We start from the raw sequence: 24,307 nt of genomic DNA, 5'->3' as shown, positions 1-24,307 counted from the left end.
GCAATTCAATTGTTGTCACTCTGAAAGGCATGTTAAAGTGACTCCTGCTTTCATTGGACAAACTTTAATCTTAATTTCTTCCCTTTGTACTGCCCACTTACAGAGAGGATGTTACATAAACACACTCTTGCACACAAATGCATCACGGCTGAGATATGCATGCAACAGCTGTGCGTCTTTCTGCTATCTTTGTATCTCACAGTTAGAATAGGCACAAAAACCAGATGTGTTGCTGAAGTAAACAGGCTGAATGTGAAATCTATTACATATATTTGTCTAAATTGCTCTTAACCACAGCTAGTCTGCAAAGTACACTAAAGAAGTTGGGCTGCAATTACATAAGGATGAAAACCACGGCAGATCTGCATTAAACCCACACACCGTGTTGGAAGACCGCTTCCTTTTAAGGACATGACTTGAATCTTTCTAGATAAAATGTTAAACAACTTATACACACTAATACTACTGATTCAGTGTCTCCTATCAGTTTGCCCTGAACTAAATAAAGCTGTTAAAGTTAATGTAAATATTTTAAAGACAAAGGAAAAACTTAAAAAGAAAATTTTTAGATGTGAACTGAAAGTGCCCCTGTTGTAACTCCTCCTACGTTAGTGTTCCTCTATTTGCTTTGAGCAGTCCCCTTAAATTCCTGCAGTCTGTCTTTTGTACCCCTTAGACTTTAAGGGGTGTAAGGGGTATACCCGAGCATACAGGTACATTTATTTGACCAGAGAGGATATTTTTATTCTAGTTTGCTCTCCATGAGAGAAACACAATGGACTGGATAATTGCAGTGACGCTCTTCTGTTCAGGTAAGAAATGTTTGTGTCGCTTGATTTTGGGAACATGTTTTGTACCAGTGTAAGCAGCTTTATTATGTATAATTATCTGGTGGAAGCTGGACACTGCTAAGATCCTGTTTCATCTGATTATTTCTTCAATACTACTCAACAAAAAGTCCCAAATATACTAACATAACTACAAGTCCTTGATACAGAACCTAAGGACCTTTAAGACTGCCTATGTTTATCATCTATATGTAAAACTAAACAAAATAATGTTTGTTAATCTTTAGTTATTATGTGAGCAAACATGCACTTTATTATAGAGATGGTGAACTTCTCTATATTCCTATTTTTTCCCTGTACAGAGATATTTTCTACTGTGGAAGGCTTTGCTTGCTGTATATTTAATGACTGATCATTCAGTATACACGTAAAGGATGGTCATTACATATAACTGTAGGCTGATTTCAGAGCAGAAGGTTTCAATGGAGAAAAGACCGCACAAGATCAAAAGTGCACCTCAGGTGAAACTAAGAGGGGGAATGCATTTTGCAGAAATCCTTCGGTGGACAGAGAAGGGTTTTAGCAGCTCAAGGTGAGCCAGTGAGTCTAAGGTGAACGGTGGAGAGAAGGAAGGCAGGGAAGATGTTCATAGATCAAATGTTAAAGCCACCAGCCGATATATAAGTTCTGCCAGGAGCCAGTGAGTCTTGAAGTCTATGAAGAGCTCAGAGACTTTGCCACAAATGAGTTTCACTGGGAATAAAGAAACATTATGAAGGGAGCCATCTTGAGAGGGAAAAAGTAAACTCTTGTAAGAGCAGCCTTTGCTCAGCGCCATAGTTGACAAACTGGCAGGGAGATGACGTCTCAGCTGACCTTTAATACTGCTGACTGAAGCTCCCCCAACTGGAGAGATTCAGTAAAACACCTAAGAAAACCAGAAGGAGGGGAAAGAAAGAAAGGGGAGAAAGGAGTCCAGGACTGCCATTATATGACATATTTTAAAACATGATTTACCACAATCTAGCTTTAAAATGAAAAACAAACCAAATTGTTTATAGGCAGAAGAGAGCTCTACAACGGGTCCCAGCTAAAGAAGGTACCGTCATTCGCCATCTTTAGCACGGCACGTTCACTGTTCACAGCACTCTGTCCACTTTTTAACGGACATGCACGATAAGCAGCGCATAATCTGCTTGTTACAAATGACCAATGTTCTTTAATGGTTATTTGCCCCTTAAGGCTACACCCCCCTGGGTGTTGAGCCATAATGCCTGTGTCAAAATCTATGCCAAGTGTACAACAGGACACAGATTCAACCATGAAATTAATAATTTCAAAATATGGAGTTAAAAGAGTTTTTGGAGAAAGGCCACTTTGTCAAAACCTAAGATTCTTACAAAATTAGTACAATCTTGAAAGGCAGGAAACATCCTTCAGTTTCAGGCAAAAAACATTTTAGAGATTAAAATCCATTTAGGTTCTTATTGTAAAACAATAAGCAGCCAATTACATGATATTCACTAATTATTAAAGTTCAACTGCAGGGCAAAATGCTCATCTGTTGTTGCTTTCTGCTCTACTTCTGGTCTTGTGACATTTAAAATGTTTGGTCTTTACTGCTTCCTAGTGGTAAAGACAGACACCACATAAGATGTCAATTCTCTGCCTTAACACTCACCAACATATGAAAAGGTGAACCATTAGGGCAGGGGTGTCAAACATCCGGCCCACGGGCTGCATCCGGCCCGCCAAACAATTTAGTCCGGCCCTTTGGCTAAATGCATTATCATTATTAAAAAAAAAAAAAAAAATAATAATTTTTTTTTTTTTTTTTTTGTCCAGTGTCCTGTCTGGCAATGTGGCAATAAGAACTGTTGTCTTAATGCCAAAAAGAGCTCATCAGATTTGACTTTCACATGTGGAGCAGTACTGCTTTTGCCATATTGCTCCGCTTGATTTATGAATGTGAATAGTTTTATTATGATTCATGCAAGGAATGTCTCAAATAATATGGACACACCAATGGGAAAGTAGGAGAGGAAAGGAAGAACAAAAAGAAAAAAACAAAAGGTGAAAGAAAGAGGAGATAAAAGGAAGAGAATGATAAAACAATTATTGAAAAAAAACATGTCCTTCGTTTAATTTAAAATCTGAAATCTGCAGTTCCTAAATTGTCCACGAGGGGCGCTGTGTTTTAATTAGCAGATTAAGCTTCAGGTGTGGAAAAATATAAATAATTTCTTAATTTTTATCTGTTTGATGTATTTTGTCATGCAGGACAGGGTTTTTAAGTTCCAAAAAAAGTGAATAAATGTTTTTCAACATTGTACAATTACTGTGATCAGTTCTTATGCATAATGCACTGCAGTAAATGTTTAAATGAGTAAAAGTATTGTTGAAATTGCACATACTTTTCTTAAAAACGCTGAGGTTATTCATAATATATTGTGTAAAAGTGAAAATAATTTAATATAAAAATCAACAACAAGTCCACATTTATTAGTTCTATTTAATCTTGCAATGAGTTTACTCGTGTGGCCCTCTTGAGATCAGATTAAGCTGAATACGGCCCCTAAACCAAAATGAGTTTGACACCCCTGCATTAGGGGTTTCAAATTAAATTAATTCTGTGTATTTCTCCTCTGTATTTCTCAGTGTTAAAAGCTGGACTTGGTTTTAATATTGACTCTGGCCTTTGGAAGACCCTGAGTAATCCTGCTGCAGGTTTTGGCTACCAGGTGGTGCAAAAAGAAGCATCAAAGTGAGTCAGATCATATATTATTGGTTTGAATCTTGATTTCATTTGTATTTTTGAATTTGTCGTAAAATGTGTAGAAAATGGCGCTCATAAATATTTGTCTGTGTTTCTCTCAGTCTCCTCGTCAGTGCTCCATTTGAACAGTATGGAAAGGATAAAAGAGGACGGATATTTGAGTGCTCAACAACTACTTGCGACATTCTGTATCCTGCTGGTAGGAATGATTTTGTCCTAATATTAGGTGTGCATACATTTTAATTAAAAAATACATTTATGATGAAGTTCAACTCATACAATTATGAGTTGATCTCATGACTGGGCGATGCATCCATCAGGTAATTGATATATTTTCAGAAGCTTCAAGGAAAGACTTCACAGTAAATACTGAACTACATCGAACATACAGTCCTGTAAAAAAGTATTTACCCCTTTAGCGAAAAGGTAAATACTCAAACTAATTATAATACCAGAAAAAGGTAAGGTGTGTATATATGAAGTAACGTTTTCAAATGATAATTTAATTCATTTAGGGGGAAAAAAAATTATTAATCTCCCAAATGGGTAAAAGTTATGATCTTTCATGAATTGTCATTGACCACAATTTTTTGAGAAGGCTGGTTAAATTTCTCCAGCCAACCACAGGCCTGATCACTCCCTTACTTTAGGAATTAAGAAATCACCTACACCTGTCTGACAACATGAAGTAGGCTTAAAGATCTCGTATCAGGCTCCTATAGAAAAAAAAAGGTGAGAAACAAAGCTTTTAGCTTCTATCAGTCTAGAAACTGTAGCAAAGGCTTTTGGCCTCTAGCTAAACCACAATAAGTCATTATCTACGAACAGAGGAAACACTCAGCAACGGTAAAATTCCCCTTGGTGTGTCAGACCTTCTGAACATTTGAACAACCAGGAGGCGACACAGGAACCCAGAACATGTGAAGCTCTGCAGGTTCTCTTGGCTCAGACGAAGTCAGTGTTCTCGATTAGATAATGATTGCTGCATCTGATGAAACCACGAATTCTGCTATCTAGCAGCCCTCAGTTTATTACTTTAAACCCAAGCGCACTTGGTTGACAATGATCTGAAGCGCTGCATCAAATAAATTTCTTAAAGGCTCTCAATAAATACATTTTGGAGAGACCTAGTCAAAGTCTGGATTAAAATCTGATTGAGACTGTGTTATGCAACTGTAAACAGGTCCAGTGTTGCTTAAATAAAGTATTTTTTTTCAGAGGAGCAAGTAAAAAGTCCCTCCAGGGATGTGAAAGACTTATTGCCAGTTATCACTAAATGTTGATGGCAGCTGTTGCTGCTAAGGGTCAAACAACGAGTTATTTGGTTCAGCGGGAAATTGCTGGGAAATTGTTGCTTTCCCATGTTATCTTTGGCAAATAATATAAAAAATGCTTTGATTATTTGAAACGTGTCGCAAAAATATAAAAACAGTTTCTCTCTGGAAGGGTCAAACTATTTTTTTGCGCCACTGTATCAAAGGTGAGTCTTAATTTTTCATTTTTAGATCTTGTTGCCAATTGGTAAGAGGCAAAATAACAAATCCATCATCCTATAGCAGCAATGTTCAGTCCAACTAACTAGTATTATATCAGCTCTAGTAATGGGAGATAACAGCCATAAAGCCTCATAAAACGGTATTATATGGAAACCATGTTTGCAGAGCGATAGCTTTCCAAAGTCGTCATCACAAGTGTTTGTTTTCACAGAGAACAATGCTGCCATCAACATGTCCCTTGGTTTAGCGATGGCAAATGACCCGTCAACACAAACGACCATGGTGAGATGAAGACCCAACAAAAATAAAGAATTTAAGCAATGTGAAAATTTAAAGTTAAGACATTTTTCAGGTCTGTGGTCCAACTATTCCCAGGGACTGCAAAAGTATCACCATGTACAACGGTTTGTGCTTTGAGATAAATAAGCTGAATATGCTTGAAAAGTCTTACCCATCTATCATTGGAGGTAAGTTCAGTAAACTTGTTTCAACAACCCCCCGCATTAAATCTCAGTGTAACCTTTACTTTAATAACTGCAGCAAACAGTTGTTGATTTCTGGTTTGCTTTTGCAGATTGTCCAATCCAAGCTGACATTGCGTTTCTGTTGGATGGCTCTGGCAGTGTATCTAATGAAGATTTTAGCAGAATGAAAGCTTTTGTGAACGGGCTGATTAAGTCATTCCTAGGAAAAGATACACAGGTGTGTTGGTCATTCAATTAACAATTAAATGAATCTCAGAGACACAACATTGTTTTTCTGTCAAAGAGACTTTTTTTTTTTAAAGCAAAGGTGGTCACTGTTGGACATAACTGACTAACTTCAAACATTCAAAGTCAAATAAACTACAGTTCTTAAAACGGGTCCCAATATAAAAAATATGAATGTAAACATTTATCAACTTTTTTGGGATTTCCAAAAACCTTCATGTTCTTTAAAAGTGTGGATCCTGTTTATTCTTCCTGCAGACTTTTATTTACTTTAGCTGTTCTTTTGTTTATTAAAAATAATTTTAACTTCATGACTCTTTTGTTAATTTTTGCAGTTTGCCATCACCCAGTATTCCAGTTCTACAGTAACACATTATTACTTTAATTCTTTTAAAAAAAACAAAGATGACGTGGAACCTCAAATTAAAACAATCCGTCAATCATTTGGAGGAACATACACCGCTGCAGCCATCAGAGAAGTGGTGTAAGTATGTATGACATTTTAGTTTACTATACTACAATATGTTGAGTCAATTATAGAGAAAGCTTAAATTAACAAAAGCTAAATCTGATCATAAAAGGTCATGTTCAGAATACTGCTGCTTAATGTAATGAGTTTTTTACTCACAAGGAAAAGTGTTGATTAAAGTAAGTCCAGTAAACCTTCAGCTTGACTCTGATGTTCATGGATTCTACAATCCTTTTAGTATTAGTTACTCAATTCATTTAGATAAACGCAGCTATACTATAATATTTGTCTGTGAAATATTATGCAGAAAATAATACCATATAATAGAAAGAAATCTATTTTGTCATGTTTATTATAGCACAAATGATAAGAAATGACAACAAATCAGGTAGAACTACTTAATGATAACCAGTGAAAAATACAGTTTTTAAATGCCTTTAAATCTGTAGTACACCATGCTTGACAGCAGTTTACAATTGAAAAACTGTTCTGGATTTCTTAATGCACAGCAATTGACTTTCAATGTCTTTTCTGTGCTGTGCTTTCTATTATTCGTTTCAGCCAGTTTATTTCATATGCATTACTTTAAAATACCAAAAATACCATTTATATTTCAAATACAGGACAATATTCTTATGATATATTTACTATTGTCATTAAGAATGAAATAATTTCAGTTTAACAGATTTTTTTGTGGCAATGAAACAAAAATAATATAAAATCATTTCATCATCTTTTTTGACAGGGATGACGTTTTCTCGCCTCTAAGAGGTTCCAGGTCAAATGCAAAAAAGATTTTGATCGTTATCACAGATGGGGAGTCTCAGGATCGCGAAAATTTGCAAAGCGCAATAAATTCAGCTGATAATAAAAAGATTGCTCGATTTGCTATTGGGGTAAGCTGCATCTAATAACTCTTTTTCAACTGCATGTTGACATTTATGCTTTTTGTGTGTTGAAAAAAAAGACATTGCTGATTTAACAATGCAAAAAGCTTTGGTATTAGATTTGTTATTAGAGATTAACTGTATTGTTAGACCATCATTGGTAAACTGTAATTGTCAAGGAAGTTGTAAACATAAAAATACGATTCCTGTTATTCTCCCTCAAAGTCTCGATATAAACTCACATAAACCCTTAACTTTGAATGATTATTCGAACTTTTCCATTTTATTGAAATAAATCTTGTATTTCAAGTAAATTAAAGTTAAACAGTACCTTGGGATTTTGTGACTGCTTTTCCCTCAAAAGAGAAAAAATAGATGAAGATAATCATGACTGCTGCTTCGAAAAGAATAACTGCTGTATACCTCATCTTGTGCCATTTTCACCTCTAGGTGGGGGATGCATTCTCGACACCCAGAGCAACAGAAGAGCTCAGAGCGATTGCATCTCATCCTGCTGAAAATTTTATGTTTAAAGTGGGAAGCTTTGATGCTCTTGACAAAATACGAGACAGCTTGCAGGACAAAATATTTTCAATTGAAGGTACAAATGTATTATTTCACAAGATGAAGTATTTGACATCACTTTTGTTTTTTGGGTTTAACAAAGTCTATAAATTCATGGCATAAAGGAACTAGATAGAGCCCAATAACTCAATATATTATCTTCTTTGTTTTTTATCTACAGGATCTCAAACTGGTGGAGAGGCACTGAAAGAAGAAATGTCCCAAGAAGGCTTCAGAGCTGTTTATGTGTCTGGGGTAAAAAATGTTGCTGTGAATGGTTCTGAGTAGGACGGTTTTACAGCGTTACAAAGAAACTGTATTTAAGAGGAAAGGTGTGCTCTGTTCTTGCATTACAGGATATTCAGATGGCTATGGTTGGTGCTAACACATGGAGAGGAGGCTACAAGAAATATTCACTTAGAACTGCCTCAATCAAAGAATCATTTCAGCCAACATTCATTGAGGCTGACAGTTACCTTGGTAAGAATAGGACTAAAAACAGCAACAGCGGACTTCTTGTATGACTGCACATATTCATTTTTTTCTTTACCCAGAGAGTTGCCATGTTATTTTATTATTACTTCAGTCTGTTTAACAACTTAACAAATCGTCAAGATGTCTCAGCATTTCAGAAGACTATTTTTACTGATGACTTTGACTATTAAACCATTCACCTCCAGGTTATTCCATGGCTGTTGCCAGTACCAGATTCGGCCCACTGACAATTATTGGTGCACCAAGATATAAACACAGAGGAGTTGTTTGGACTGTTTTAAATAATGTAAAGAAACAGGAAATCCACCCCTATCAACCACAGGTAGGTACCATTGAAACCAGATATTTACAGGTGAACTATGTTCTTGGGGATGCTAATAGGGAAGCATCCTGATAATTATGTGGAGCAGCTTCTTATACTTCAATATAAATCTGCTGAAAGAACTACCAAGAAGAAAATTGGAGTCCCAATATCCAGAAAAAAAAAAAACAGCATTTGGTGATGATCGGCTTGATGGAGTGGCATGCTTAAAGGCAACATGATGGGAAAATTGATAAAAGATCATAAAATGGACATTTTTGCATCACTGGGAGGAAATGAAGCAAAAAAATAAATAATACAAGAAGAATTAGCCTTCGTCAGTCAGGGCTTGGACCTGAAAATAATATTCCTTAATTCCAGTTGCAGGAGATGTTGCTCCTTCCTTTACTTGGGGACTGACGGTTAACTGTTATAATTGGTACAGAGAACTACATAATTAGCCAGAACACATGTTGGACTTCAAAGGTTTTTGTAAATGGTGTGATCTAATGACAGAAAAGACCAGCAGATGAAGGCTGTACAGTTTATGATCGCTGAGCAGGCTGAGATGGTTGAACTGACCGGTGGTAGGAGGCAGAGAACAAACAGGCAGAAGAGTCCAAGGAGAAAAGCATATATTAAAGCCCAAAACAGTCCAAGGTCATGTCCAAATGAAGTATCCAGCGAACGGATAGCAACTCACACATTGCAAGGAGACAATCTTGCAGAGAATAGCTGTGGAAGACAGGTACTTAAAGCGACGGTAACAAATAAAACTACAAGAGGTAATTATGATAACGGCAAGTGTATCTGATCACTCAAATGGAGTGGAGCAGAGCAGAAAGTAGAAAACAGCCAGCCAGTCCCAAAAACAAGCAAGATGCATGACAATTGACATTTCAAGTGTACAACTTTACCAGCTATTAAAATCACACAAAAACATATGATACAGTGAGACATCAGCCCCTTTTCTATTGCCACTCAAAAGCCTGGGGCTTTGCAAATTACGGGTAGCATTTCCATACACATTTATTTGACTATTTTCACTTTCCCCGCACTTTACTTTCCTGGTTCTTTGAGACTCAATCCACCCAGTACTGCTCTGCTTTCTCGAAGCTTGTTGAGGGGGCAGGATTGCATGCAGCAAGAAAAACTGTCCGCCACAAGGGTAGCTTCAGAAGATGAGAAGATTTTTTTTAAGATGAGTTTAGGCAAGAAAGTACAACTCCAAACTTTATCTGTGCAGTCAGTTCATCAGGATGATGAGCCCATTTTAATTCTGCTCCGACTTGTCGGACCAGGAGGAACTCCTGCCTCAGGTCTCGCCGAGACCAGCCCCGCTGCAGCACTGTTATTCCTTGGCCAAACCGTCTGTGATTCCTGCGGACTGAATCAGTTTGTGGTGGCTGAAAAGTCACTATATAAAGCGTTTACTTAGTTAGTGAAGGATATCAGTACATAAAAGATATCAAATGTGAAAATCTCCGCTGAATGTTTTCGGTGTTTTGAGTTTTAAACGGTTTTGCCACTGTGTGTGTGTGTGTGTATGTGTGTGCAAGCGTGGAGAAGGCTCGCTTTCCGTGGCAGAGTAAGAGGAGGGGGAGACCTTCTCTGCAAGTATAGCCTATATGCTATGTAAAAATTATTTTGCTGTGATCAAAAGTCCGTGATACTGTAGTTAGAATCCATCCCAGCTAAACTCGCCAAGGCAGAGGAATAATTCATCATAAAATCAGTCTCATCTACTCTCCACTTCTGCCACCCCCCCACGCACGCACGCACGCACGCACGCACGCACGCACGCACACACGCACACACACACACACACACACACACACACACACACACACACACACACACACACACACACACACACACACACAACTGCATCCCCAGCGGCGCACAGGCAGAAGGATGTGCTTTATTGGGTGAGTAGCACTGGTGCCTTGCAGCAAGAAGGTCCTGGGTTTGAGTCCACCCTGGGTCTTTCTGCATAGAGTTTACATGTTCTCCCTGTGCATGCGTGGGTTCTCCCAGGATTCTCCGGCTTCCTCCCACAGTCCAAAAACATGACTGTTATGTTGATTGGCTTCTCCAAATTGTCCTTAGGTGTGATTGTGCGTAAATGGTTGTTTGTCCTGTTTGTCTCTGTGTTGCCCTGCAACAGACTGGTGACCTGTCCAGGGTGTACCCTGCCTATGGCCCATTGAAATGCTGGAGATAGGCACCGGCACCCCTCACCATCCCAAGAGGGACAAGCGTGAGGGAAAATGGATGGATGGATATACCAAAGGGAGTAGAATAGAGTGGAGCCTGGCAGTGAGAAATAAGGTTGGGGTGGTGTAAAAGGGGCAAAGGAGATGTAATGCCATCATTACTTCAAAGATTGAATCTTCTGTCATAATCAGGGCTTTTCTAAATTGTTTAAAGGTATGGTGATATGAGTGTATGTAAACTTCTAACTGTACATTTTCTTGATTTCTTGTCAGATTGAGAGAAAATATGGTATTTTTATGCAGTGCATGATAAATATCTGGTCTTAACATATAGCCTGACCATCTCTATACAACTAAGACATGCAGTTTTAAAATACATTGATGATTTTTGATCATAATATATATTTTTTTCCAGACTGGTGAATATTTTGGGGCGGAGGTTTGTGCCATGGATGTAGATTTTGATGGCAGTATTGATCTAATCCTGATATCTGCTCCAATGTTCACAAACAATGACGGAGAGGGACGAGTTTATGTCTGCGAATTATTTCGTTTGGTAAATGTTTTTTCTTCATTTATATGGAACCATGTTGTTCATGTCAGTTTATCTCCTGTTAAGCTTAAATAAAAACAGCTGAGTTTTCCCTTATCTTGAATCTTCCCCAGAATGTGCTCTGTCATTTTGACACTCCATCAAGTATAGTAGTGCTACGAGGGAGAGTATCTGACAGAGGGAGGTTTGGCTCGTCTCTTGCTGTTCTCCCTGACATAAATGCAGACACATTCAACGATTTGGCCGTAGGAGCGCCTCTGGAGAACGACGGTCAAGGCAGCATCTACATTTTTCTAGGAGAAGGAGGAAAAAAAATAAATCCTACTTACTCACAGGTGAAAACTTAATCATATACTTAATCATATACCATATTCTGTTGCATATTTTTTCATTGAGTTGAACCTTTTTATTTTGCAATTTGATTAAGCAAGATGTTTCTTGTTGAACAGAGGATCACTGCCTCTGCAATCCAACCAGGGCTGAAGTTATTTGGCATCTCAATCAGTCAGTCTTCTTACGACCAGAGTGGTGACGGACTTCCTGACTTAGCTGTGGGTTCAAAGGGAAAGGTCGTTTTGCTCAGGCAAGTCCAGCTATTTATATATATGTTCCCTTATATAGGACATTTTTGACCAATCTGTCTAATATGATTGAATTTGACTTTGTGCCTTGAGATAACATGCTTATAAATAAAATTGAATTGTATATATATATATTTATATATATATATATATTTTAAATATATATATATTTTAAATATATATATATTTTAAATATATATATATATATATATATTTTAAATATATATATATATATATATATATATATATATATATATATATATATATATATATATATAACTTTTAAATTGACATTTTCAGTTTAAAGTTCTTCCAGCAACGAATATGACAGAAACAAGTTAGTTGTAACCACTGCCAAGTTAAACTTTTTTATCACCAGAGCACCTTGAGCTTAACATATCACTTAAATGCCAAACACACTGTAGACATCACCAAACAATTCAATGACTCAGAGAAGCTAACCAATGTAATGGCGAAGTGGATAGCTACTGTAGACCTTTTTTTGTGCTTCACACTTTGGTATTGAACATAAAATGGTAATGCTGCTCCCTGCTGTTACCTCAGAAATTGCCTGTTTTAGGTAGATTTTTTCCCCATAAAGAGAATTTCCTGTCAGTGGCAATAAGCTTTAATTTATTATTATTGATATTTTTTGTTTTACATGTTTAAGTTGAGCTTTACACTAAATAGGTGTTACAGATAAGTGCTACAAATGTTACAACACCTTTGTTCATATGGCAGCAGAACATTAAAATAAAAGTGCTCTTTACACTACTTTTGAATTCATTCTTGGAGTTTGCGCATACAATGCGATTAATTATGATTAATCAGGCAAATTATGAGATTAATCGCGATTAAAGATTTTAATGGTTGCCCAGCACTAATATATATATATATATATATACAGTGTGCGATTTGCAAAAAAAAAAACAGAGGGGGGGATCATTTCAAGTGTTTTATAAATGAACATAACAACAAGGTTATGTGGCCTGCTTGCTGTCTGGCTCGAGACAGCATGCAACCTGTCCTGGGCGGGAGGGTGGAGAAATCGGCTGCTGCTGCTTCTTGTCTAGTGACGCTGCCTGCAAATCTTCATCATTCACAAAAAGTTTGTCCTGTAACATTACCATGGCTGTTTGTCCCGTCATCTACTCATGACCTTTTCTGTTGATTTTTCGGGCCGAAATATGACAATATACTTGTCATATGTTGACGTTCATGCTGCCACACGTTCTCATTCATTACTTGTTTAGCTATCAGCTGCTCTTTCAGGTAAATAGCTAGATCCAGTAGGTTAGATTGCGCCATACACTGTCTGGACTCGGGAGTGGGTATTTACTTCAACCGCTTCAAGCAGAAAACGTATTAATACTCTTTAAAAACAGACAACAAAAGATTAAATTACCAAATGTGAAGGACACAAGACATGTATTTATATTAGGGCTGTCAAACGATTAAAACGATTGAATTTGAATCGATTAATCATATAATGTTGATAGTTAACTTGAGATTAATTGCAAATTGATCACACGTTTTATTATTTTATTTCTGAAAGTGTAATAGCCTGTTTGGGCATTTTAATATGCAATTTTGCAATAAATGACACTAATAAAATACATGCTTGTACAAAAAATATTTTAATTTTGTTATTTTTCAAGCACTTTTGAGAATTGGAATGAAAACATCCTAGTGGCAAATGTTAAACTCTGGACTATAATAGCTAAATAACTAATCATGACGCCCTGATGTCTACACAACGTGTAAATACATTTCTAAATAAATACTTATTTTCATGCCGATATATTTTTTTGCCTCTTAAACAAAGATAGACATGGTATTAGGCATATACATATAAATTAATAAAAATTGTACATTTCAACAAAGTCATACGTTTTATTGTTCGTTTTTACTCTCTCTGAGCTTTCATACCAACAACAATATTTTTGCTTGCTGTTTATATCCATATTCATACAGTTTAAGCCTGGAAAAAGGTTTTAAATTTAAAACTGACAGCCCTAATTTATATACATTTTTAAAAATCCATAATATTACTTATTCAGACCAGAGGGGGGGAGGAATGTATCCCCCCAGGGATAAAACATGAATGACCAGAGGGGGGGAGGTCACAAACAGGGGGGGGGGGGGGTAAATCCCCCCCATCCCACTGGCAAATCGCACCCAGTATATATATATATATATATATATATATATATATATATATATATATATATATATATATATATAGAGAGAGAGAGAGAGAGAGAGAGAGAGAGAGAGAGAGAGAGAGAATTTATCTAATTAATTACATACTCTGTGATTAATTAATCTAAATTAATCGCATACAATTTTTGCTATGAAAGTATTTTAAATATTTTAATTCAAATGATTCAATGAATAATCAGCATTAGATACATTAAAGTTCAAAAACTCTTATTCACATTCATGCCTTCAGACGTTTTAATATGTGTCGTTGTGGCATATGTGGCACACAGTAACGTAGGGGACACATTGAAAATAAATGAACACTCCCTTCAATATCAACACTTTACAGCAGTAAAGTGATGTCCGCACTACTTCCGGGTTACGCCGGTAGGCAAAAGCAGGACTGTTCTCGCCAAACACCGTGACAAAACGGCTGAATTAGAGCGTGCTTTTAGTTTATTTTCGAAATGTAAACAATGCCTACAACTTGTGCTCCCGGTTGCACACAGAGGCATTCCAAATCGTTGGATGTACGTTTCTTTCGTTTACCGAAGGACGAAGACAGACGAAAGAAATGGATAATTTCAATGAAAAAGGACTCAGGCAGACAATCCCAATCGACTGTGGGAGCCATCATACCTCGACAAAATTTGCAGTCTATACTTCATCAACTTAATTTTGCACTGGTCATTGTTCTGCTTAAATAATTAAAGCCGCAAGCGGCGTCGATCGGCCCTGCAGCCAAGCGGCGTCGATCGGCCCTGCAGCCAAGCGCCGCTCTGGCCTATTAGCCACCGTGGGGGTTCGCGCACCGCCGGATGCCAGCCACCGCAGAAGCTGTCACGCATTTTCTCCGCCCGTCCACCGGGCGATACACATGAACTGGTTGGGCAGCGCTCCCCACGACTCGAGTCGTGGGGATCGCTGAGCGAAAAAATCGAGTGCAGATCGGTCGATGCAGCGAGGAGATACAGCCGTTGAATAATGATAATGCATTTGGCCACCGGGCCGGACTAAATCATTTGGCCAGCATTCACAGACTCGCTATCTGGACGGTATCTGGATGGTATCTGGTAATCTGATACCATCAACCATCAACTTACTCTTAAAACGATCTTGTGATACGTTATCTAAAGAAGAAAAATACGTCGAGAACTCGTCGTTTTGCTCTGTTTGCGTCTGCCACTGTGCTCGCCTTCTGCCTTCCAGTCTGACGCGCAGGCGCGAAAAACCCGGATGAACTACCCTATACGACATTGATTATATGCGTTATTTGGGTTAATCGAAATGAATGCCTTATTTTGATCTGGCCTGGTATGATAGATCTGGGCCTCTATTGCTTTGGTGCTCAAGGCCTGCTGCTGTGCTGCCATGATCAGAGCTTGGTATGACCAAATCATACCATTGGTATGATTTGGTCATATCAGCCACTTCAACTATCTGTCGGTGGTACATCCCATGCAGAGTTTTTCCTCTCACGATTATTCCTTCAGTTCCTTCTCTTCCAGCTTCCATTGTCTGAAACATTCACTGCAGGATTCATCCCTTGGGGCCATATTCCTGATATATTCTTTGGAGCTAGGATATTTCCTCTTCAATGGTGGCTTTGATGCTCACCTTCTTTGAGCTTAGTGTATAGCCTATGGATACTGGATTTTGGGGTGGAATCCACCATGCATGGTGAGTAGCTTTCATGTATTAACATCAGTGGTCTGGATTTCCTCCTTTGGCCTACTTAATATCCCAGCAGAGTACCTGATTACTGGCAAGGTATGGCTGCCCGGATCTTGTTCTAACCATTTAGCTGACTTCTCAGAACAGCATTTTGCTGTGCTGCTTTCGTTGTGGCCTCTTCTTAGTTTCCATTTACTCCTGGTATTCCAAGATACTTATAGCTCTCTTCAACATCTGCTATTCTCCCTTCAGGGAATGCAACTCCCTCTGTGTGGATTACCTTCCCTCTCTTTGTCACCATCCGGCTACACTTCTCCAGCCTGAAGGACGATTCCGATGTCCCTGCTGTAGATCCTGGTGGTGTGGATCAGCAAGTCAATGTCTGGCACGCTCTTAGTGTACAGCTTTATGTCAACCATATACAGGAGCTGACTGATAGGGGCCCCATTTCTGAATCTGTATCCAAAGCCAGACTTGTCGAGGGGGTCCAGGCCTATGCAGAACAGCAGATGGGGCAGAACATCTCCTTGGTTTATTTCACATTTGATAGAGATTTGTGCAATTGTTTTGAAGATTGCCTCAAGGCTTGTTTTCAACAGTTGCCAATGAAGGCTTTTAGGGTGTTGTTAACCTTGTACAGCTTCAGGCATTCCAGGATCCATGTGTGTGGCATTGAATCATAGGCTTTCTAGTAATCAATCCATTAAGGGCACAGATTTGTTTGTCTCCTTTTGCAGTCTAGGGCGACTGTTCTGTCAACCAGCAGCTGCGGCTTTTGCCTAACTTTCTGGGCCTTTGTCATTTGTTTATCCATGTGCCCACTTTTCTTAGCTGCAATGATGCCTGACAGGAGCTTCCATGTTGAGGAGAGACAGATTATCGGCAGATAGAGGTCGTCCACTTCTGGGGGTCTTTCATTATCAGGACTGTTCTGCCCTTTGTCAGCCATTCAGGGTGGGTCCCATTCGTCAGAATGCTAGGCGTTCATGGAGAGAAGTCCGCTTCTTCAGCCAGTAGGCGTGGATCATATCCATTTTGATCCTTCTTTTTCCCATATCCCTTTCCAGTATTGCACCGTCTGTTGCCTTGGTGGGTTGGCGAGTGCGTTATTACCCTGCCACTGGGAGTACTCTTTAGCTGGTTCAGCGAAGAACAGCCTGTTTATTCGTCTGGCCTCTATCTCCTTTGTGTATCTGTTCTGTCTGGCAGCCAAAGCTTGGAGTCTTTGGCAGTTTCCAGGGCCTCAGGTATGGGCATCTGTTTGTATTTCTGGGGATTTCCCTTTCTGGATGCACCCTTTCTGGAGTTCTGACAATTGGCTTACTTCTTTACGTGTTGCCTTGAATTTTGCTTCCAACCTTTTCTTTCATTGTCTATTATGGCCACTCTTAACGTTACCTATGCCAAGCTTCTCAAGGATCACTGGTTCTGTACTGTATATCAGCTCACTGATCTCTCTGATGTCACAGTAGGGATTGTACTTAGTGTTGAATTCACATAATCTAGGAAATCCTGTGGAGGCACTTCACTTAGCTTCACAAGTCGATGTTGGTCTTAATTTAGCCATTATCTAATCTCTTAGGTCAGACATTGTCCTACTTGGTTGCTCTTGCATCATTGGGGCTTGGTGAAACTATCTCTTGCATCTCTAGTTGTGTAAGCAGGTGCCATTTGTGGATGTTGAAACACTGAGTTACTGGCTGTTTTGCTTTTAGGTTAAACAGGCTAAGGGAAGCATCCATGTTTCCCACAGTCTTTTCATGTAGCCTTGTTGAATAGGGTTACTGGTGTAGTAGCATTGTGGATGATGATCTTCTCTTCATTGTCTTTTCTTTTTCCTTTTTTCTTTACACATCTGTTTTTTCCTAATTCTTCTGCATTTGTTACCTAAACATGTTTGTAGATAAGATAAGATAAGATAGGCATTGATCTCACAATGGAGAAATTCACTTGCAAAGGTGAAAGGTGCATTCAGTTATATACAGTGAATCTTCATATATAAAATGGATCAAAAAGAATACAAAAAAATACAAAAGAAATAGGGATGGGCATATGCTGTCTTATTTACATACATAGTGATCTATATGTATATAAACATATATACATACTATATATATATATATATATATATATATATATATATGTATATGTATATATATATATATATATATATATATATATATATATATATACAGATAAACAGATAAAATGTTTGCAACATTTAAAGTTTTACTTGTTTCACAATCTCGAAGTAAACAGTCAGCAAACTAACTTGTGTTATTTTTTTTAGATCCAGACCAGTTGTAACAGTGACTACCACTGTGTCGTTCAACCCAAGACAAATCCCAACTCAAAACCCAGACTGCTCGAAACCACTGGCAAGCAAAGCTAACATCTGCTTTACTATGAGCAAATTGTCTGCCATTAATGAAGGTATCTGCCTTTAGTTTTTAATTTTTCATCCTTTCATTTAAGAACTTTCATTAAACAAAACACATCTTTCAGCTCAAGCACAGGTGAATTTCACTTTAACACTGGACGCTAACCGTAAGATACCAAACAACCGGGCTTGGATCAGCAAGAACATGAGAGAAAAGACTGGTTCTCTTACTCTCCAGTTAAACAAGGAAACATGTGACAATGTGGACTTCATTATTGAGGTAAATCCTAATACAACTATCACTTATGAAACTGTATGAGATTCAACACCATAAAATAACTTTTTTATCAAGTATCATACTTTTTTAAAATGTCTCCATCCTCCTGCAGGCTTGTCCAGATGATGCTCTCAACGCACTCAATAATGAGCTTAGATTCACTTTTGGTGGTTTGCCTTCTGGCACAAAACCAAGACCAAGTCTCTCTCCAAAGGTTCAAACCACAAGTTTTCATTCTGTGAGTAACCTGTAAACCTGCTTTATCTTAACAGCAGGATCTTTGCTCAGCTTTAACTTTAGAATTACTTTTCAATTTCTTTTCATGGTTACTTCTATGACTTCTGTCATGCAAAAACATTTACATGACATTACATTATGGTATCACTTTCAAAAAGTAAAATATTCCTAAATATTAACAGTTAATTTATGTCTTAGCAAATGTGCTTAATAGTTTGTCATCTACAGATCGGGTTTGAAATCAGCTGTGGAAAAGATGAAGAGTGTGTGGATGATTTGAAGGTGGATTTCAACTTCACCAGGTAAAGGAATAACTTCTGCAAGTAAAGCCAAGATGTGTGTGGTGAACTTTTTCACATTATGTCTGCAAAAACTACATGGCTTCATAAGCAGTATGTTTAACCAAGCTGACTTAAATACACCGTTTCTGCCCTGTACTAATCAGACTTAAATGAGGGCTTTCTGGGGCTACTTCAAAACCTTAACTTTGTTTCCCTTAAAGCACCTTTTAACTCATTTAGTGGTAAAGGTGCTCTAATTTTTCATATGTTCCAAAGCTTTAACTTCCTGGCTGATCTCTTAAGACATTGCTACAATCCTTCCTAATAGATTTGTTTTCTCAGGATAGTTTATGAAAAACATCAGCCCCTCCTGCAGAAAAACAGCCTCATAGCACAATTCTGCTATCAGGCTTGAAAACTTCATTCTTTTTTTCTCCAAATGTACAGCAGACCATTAAAGCCATATACTTCCATTTTAGTTTAACCAGACCACAATGAACCAAACAGGTTGATTTGATGTCAGACATTGGGATGTCATGTGCATTTTTCTACGCTGAACATAAATATGTGATTTCAACTGTAAATTAGGATTGCTGAATAGAAAGAATTGTTTTCTCAGTCATGTCAGTCAGGTCTTATGTATTGAAAGTCACTCCAGTCTTACATGTCTCTTTGGAGACAACTTGTCTCTCCACTTTGTTTTAATTTATAGATTCTTGTCATTTGTGTTATTCTTTCAGTTCCTCGGTGGTTAAAGTTGGCATAGATGAACTTTTGAATGTGACTGTCTTTGTGGAGAACAGAGGAGAAAACTCGTACAACAGTCGCATCATTCTCACATATCCAATTGGGCTGTCCTACAGGAAATTTACATCTCTGCGAGTAAGGCCCTAGGATCAAGTTTGAAAGAGTTTATCTTGGAGCAGCTTGGTGCAACAAGCTGATGTTCTGTGGTTTTTGTTTACAGGGGAGAATTGAGTGCAACTCTTTGGACAGTGAAGATGGTGTAACTAGAGGAAAGACAGACTGCAGCGTTGACAAACCTATATTTAAAAGCAACTCAGTGGTTAGTTTGTGGTTTGTTGTGCTGCTGCTTCTCACTATTGAACACATCATGAAGAGGTGGTCAGATGATCCTTCTCTTTCATTTCCTTTCAGGCAGTATTCGTTGTCTCCTATGGTCACAACACCAACAGTAAACTTGATAGGAGGATATTTATGACTGCAAACGCCACCAGGTACAAATTATCGGTAAAAGGCAAAACTCTTCGATGCAGAATTTCTACTTTCAGCTCTTAATTTTGTCCTCCTCTCCCAGTGGAAATATTAAGCACATCTCTTCTACTGAACTCTACAAGAAGAAGGAGATCGATGTCAAATACAGCATTTTTATTACAGTTGAAAGGTCTGTTGATTAAAACACAACGATGTATTATTAAACAGTCAAATCCAAGTTGCCTTATTAAAAATATGCATGCAATGTATGCTCAGCTCCCTCAGCTACAATAATTTCACATTTGGAGAAAAAGATTTGCAGAAACCTCTTAAACAAGAAATAAAGGTAAACGATTACTTTATTCAGTTTTATCAGTGTTATTTCACACATTGCTGCCTTCAGTTTAGTCATTAACATAATTATTTTCTCTTCCCACTTAGGTTGCAAACGTTATCAGACCACTAAATTTTACTGTGGTGATCAAGGTTCCTGTAAAGCTCGGTGATAAAGACATCTGGGAGGACACAAGCAATTTTACGGTGAAAAATGCTACAAACTATGGCTGCTTGATTAAAGCTGAAGAAATTTTAAACTGACATGAAAGAGCTCTGTTTTCAGATTGCAGGTTGTGTGAAGGATAAAGATGAAGAACCTGGTGACACTGATTTTGTTGGAAAGATAAAAGAAAGCAAAATATTGGTAAGTATGCCTTTAAGGATGCTTCTAATTTAAAATTGGCTCTTAAAGATTTAGACAACCTTGTTAAAATGGCAGCTTTTGGGATGCAAAACATGCCACTCTGATTAATAATTTCCAAAGTTTGTCCATTAATTTAGACTTGTATTCAATACTATTGAACAGTAAACAAATATATTCATAAGAGAAATATATAACTGGTTTAGTGGTGTCCAATCCACTAAACTAATACACTGTAAAGGTACCTTTTAATTCCGTTTTTGCATTCAGTCTTTTTAAATTCAGACCTTTACTGAAGCTAATGAACCTTAACTAAAGTTCCAACTGTCTTTGTGGGATTTCCTTGATAATGTCCTCAGCCAAAGCCACAGAGCTCAGAAAAATATCTTCTACAAAGGTGAAACCAGGAATTGGACGAAATGTTGGACAGCAGTCCATCCATCCATCCATTTTCTGACCCACTTAATTTAAACATCCATCCATCCATTTTCCAAACCGCTTAATCCCTCATGGGGTCACAGGGGGTTGCTGGTGCCTATCTCCAGCGTTCACACTGGGCGAGAGGCAGGGTACACCCTGGACAGGTTGCCAGTCTGTCGCAGGGCAACACAGAGAGACAAACAGGACAAACAACCATTCAAACCTAAGGACAATTTGGAGAAGCCAATTAACCTAACAGTCATGTTTTTGGTCTGTGGGAGGAAGCCGGAGTACCTGGAGAGAACTCACGCATGCACAGGGAGAACATGCAAACTCCATGCATGCAGAAAGACCCAGGGGTGTACTCGAACCCAGGACCTTCTTGCTGCAGGGCAACAGCGCTACCCACTGCGCCACTGTGCAGCCCACAATTAATTTAAACAAAAAACCGACTATTCTAAAACTGCTGAAGTTCCTCTTGTGACATTGTTCTTCTTTATTCTCCACACGAGTTAATTTCCTTCAAAGATAACATCTAGGCCTGGCTAAACTCTCCTTAAACCTTGTTGGACAATGTCCTATTGTCTGAATGGACCAAACTTGATCTCCCTAAAGGTATATGTGGTAGAACAACAGCACTGCACATAATCAAGCACCACACCCACAGCAAAACACAGCGATGGCCGCATCACGCTCTGCAGTTCGTTTTCTATAGGTGGTGTGATTGTGGGGGATGGGTTGTCCTGTGTGTTACCCAGTGATGGACTGGAAACCTGTCCAGGGTGGACCCTGCCTGTTGGCCAATGACCTCAGGAGATAGGCAGCACCCCCACCCCCCCAACCAGAAAAACGTGTATAGACAATTTAGTCGTTTTTTTATGGCACAGTCAACTTTACAACTTTGGCACAGGTAGCAAAAAAGTTTAATCCTTTTATTTTACATGACAGAAATCTGCCATTTAAAAAGGGGTGTGAAGACTTCTGAGAATTGCTTTTATGAATACATGTCGTTCTGTAACTTTGAGTTTGTTGCCCGCAGGACTGCACTGTAGCGACGTGCAGAGTGTTCAGGTGCTCTACGTTCATGGAAAGGAACACTGACCAAACGTACAGAATCTCTGCAAACATCAGCTCAAGGTGGATAGAACAGGTAACTGATGTGAAGCTGGTGTAGATGCATGGACTACAGCTTGTAAGATAATTCCTTAAAGGTCCACTTTATAAATAAAGAAACATAGACTAGAAACCTCTCACCGTCCCTCGTGTATTTTTTCTTTCTCACAGATCGGACTTTCATCTGCCAAATTCCGCTTGACCAGTACAGCCAGTCTAGAGTACGACAACAACCAGTACATCTTCTACTCTACAACGTCTAACAACAACGCTCCGGTTCGCAAGGTGATGACATGCCATTCTCAATTTTCTAGTATCATAAAGCCTTTCAAGAGTTTTATTTATAACTTTGCGCCTTGACTATTTCAGATTGAAGCTGAGATAGAAGTGTTTCCCAAAGCAGATTTCACTAAAGAGATTATAGGAGGATCTCTGGGAGGGTTGGCCTTTCTGGCTTTACTTACCGCTGGTCTGTACAAGGTGAGCCATCAGAGGTTTCTAATAAATCTCAAAGATTTCCAATTAGAAATCATTTTTACAAAAAAAATTACAAGCAATTACTAACAAGCAGATTTAATTTTGCATATAAAAATCATCACAACCTTAATTCTGTTTTCTGGTTATATTTTTTGAGTATTTTTATATTATTTATAATGCCCCACATTTTGTTTGTATCTCTCAGGCTGGGTTTTTTAAGAGCAAATACAACGAGATGATTAATGAAAGTGCAGGAGGAGAAGCAGCACCAGGAGGTGAAGGACTCACGGGAGCAGAATGATAATCACCTTATATCCATCCAGTTCATTTGTAATAATCATTGTTTCTATGAAATGCTTCTGATGCCTTTTCATTTTAGTGAATGTACCAAACACAATGTGTATTTTTTAAGTTCTTCGCTGATTTGCTTCATGGAAGTGTGAACAATACGTTATTAAAAGCAGGTAAAGGATTACTGGCAAAAATGAAGTTTCTCATTAAATTAGGGAAGAACTGATGATACACTTGCTTTTTTAAATCCGCTATTGCGGAAATTAAAATAAGGCATTACAGGGGAGTGTGACAGTAATGCACAATAATGAAGAAGTTGAAATGCAATGTAATATTTCAGGGGCTTTAAAAATAGTAAATTAAATGACTGTTAGATGTTTGTTCTGTGCTTTTAATTTTTTTATTTAAAATTTTTCAAAGTTGTGTTTTATCTTGACCACCTGATTTCATAGTGGACAAAAGAACATGACTGGCAATGATTTTCATATTGTGTTAAAGACATTTTGAAACAGCTTAAAGCTGCTTGCAGGTATAAAAAATAAGTGTATGTTTAAAAGGGATTTTGAAGTGTTGTACTTTCTCTGTTATTAGAAATAAACACAAAAGGGCTTATTTACAAACAAATTGAGCAAGAGCAAAGCAAAAAATGCAAATAACAACTAATGCACCAACAGGATGTGATAATCTTTCATAAAAACTTTGTATGCAACCAGAGTGAGCTACTGATGTAACAATAAAAATGTGAAATAATGTTGCTATGCACCTTTAAGAACTTTGCCCAAAATAAAAAAAATTGCATCCACAACTCCTTTACCTGGCTGATAAGTAAACTGCATTGTGCAATTACACACACCAGGTTCTGCAGATCAGAACTGATCACTTTAGTTGGCCATAATGCGGGTTTGTTAAAATGCGGTGGGTGATCAGTCTCTGATCTATTCTGGTGTCTGTGTGACTGTTATCTGCGGTGGGCAAGGAGCAACTTTGGGTCTACCATTGGGTGGTTAAGCTTCCTGACAATTTATTTATGTATTGAATTGCTTCATTTTGTTAAAGGATTCCGGCAAATTTAGTGTTACTGTATTAGAAATGCATTGTAATACGTTTTGAGTATCATCCCACCTCAGAAGCCAGTCGCAGCTCGCTACATGGAAACTGAAAAAGAGGTGTGGGCTAAACTAGAAAGTGCTGCGTATAAATGGCAGCA

The 24,307-nt window shown here is 38.1% G+C and overlaps 1 protein-coding gene across 1 annotated transcript; it reads left to right on the top strand.

Annotated features, from left to right (window-relative positions):
* The first annotated feature begins 667 nt into the window (after positions 1-667).
* LOC105917554 (integrin alpha-M) lies at positions 668-23,788 on the top strand. The gene is made up of 30 exons (XM_036141750.1): positions 668-812; positions 3,447-3,552; positions 3,666-3,763; positions 5,272-5,342; positions 5,413-5,527; positions 5,635-5,762; positions 6,106-6,254; positions 6,985-7,135; positions 7,577-7,727; positions 7,872-7,945; positions 8,047-8,170; positions 8,371-8,507; positions 11,118-11,258; positions 11,369-11,590; positions 11,705-11,838; positions 18,003-18,145; positions 18,218-18,372; positions 18,482-18,607; positions 18,835-18,908; positions 19,628-19,769; positions 19,855-19,953; positions 20,046-20,125; positions 20,206-20,292; positions 20,379-20,448; positions 20,544-20,642; positions 20,722-20,802; positions 22,259-22,369; positions 22,504-22,617; positions 22,702-22,812; positions 23,015-23,788. The coding sequence occupies exons 1-30, from the start codon at positions 776-778 to the stop codon at positions 23,108-23,110; spliced, it is 3,426 nt and encodes a 1,141-aa protein (XP_035997643.1). The 5' UTR covers positions 668-775; the 3' UTR covers positions 23,111-23,788.
* The last annotated feature ends 519 nt before the right edge of the window (positions 23,789-24,307 follow it).

This window comes from Fundulus heteroclitus, chromosome 10 (genome assembly GCF_011125445.2).
Source record: "Fundulus heteroclitus isolate FHET01 chromosome 10, MU-UCD_Fhet_4.1, whole genome shotgun sequence".
In the NCBI taxonomy this organism is placed as follows: Eukaryota; Metazoa; Chordata; class Actinopteri; order Cyprinodontiformes; family Fundulidae; genus Fundulus; species Fundulus heteroclitus.
The sequence above is the reverse complement of the archived record's forward strand: the minus strand, read 5'-3'. Positions and strand labels throughout refer to the sequence as shown.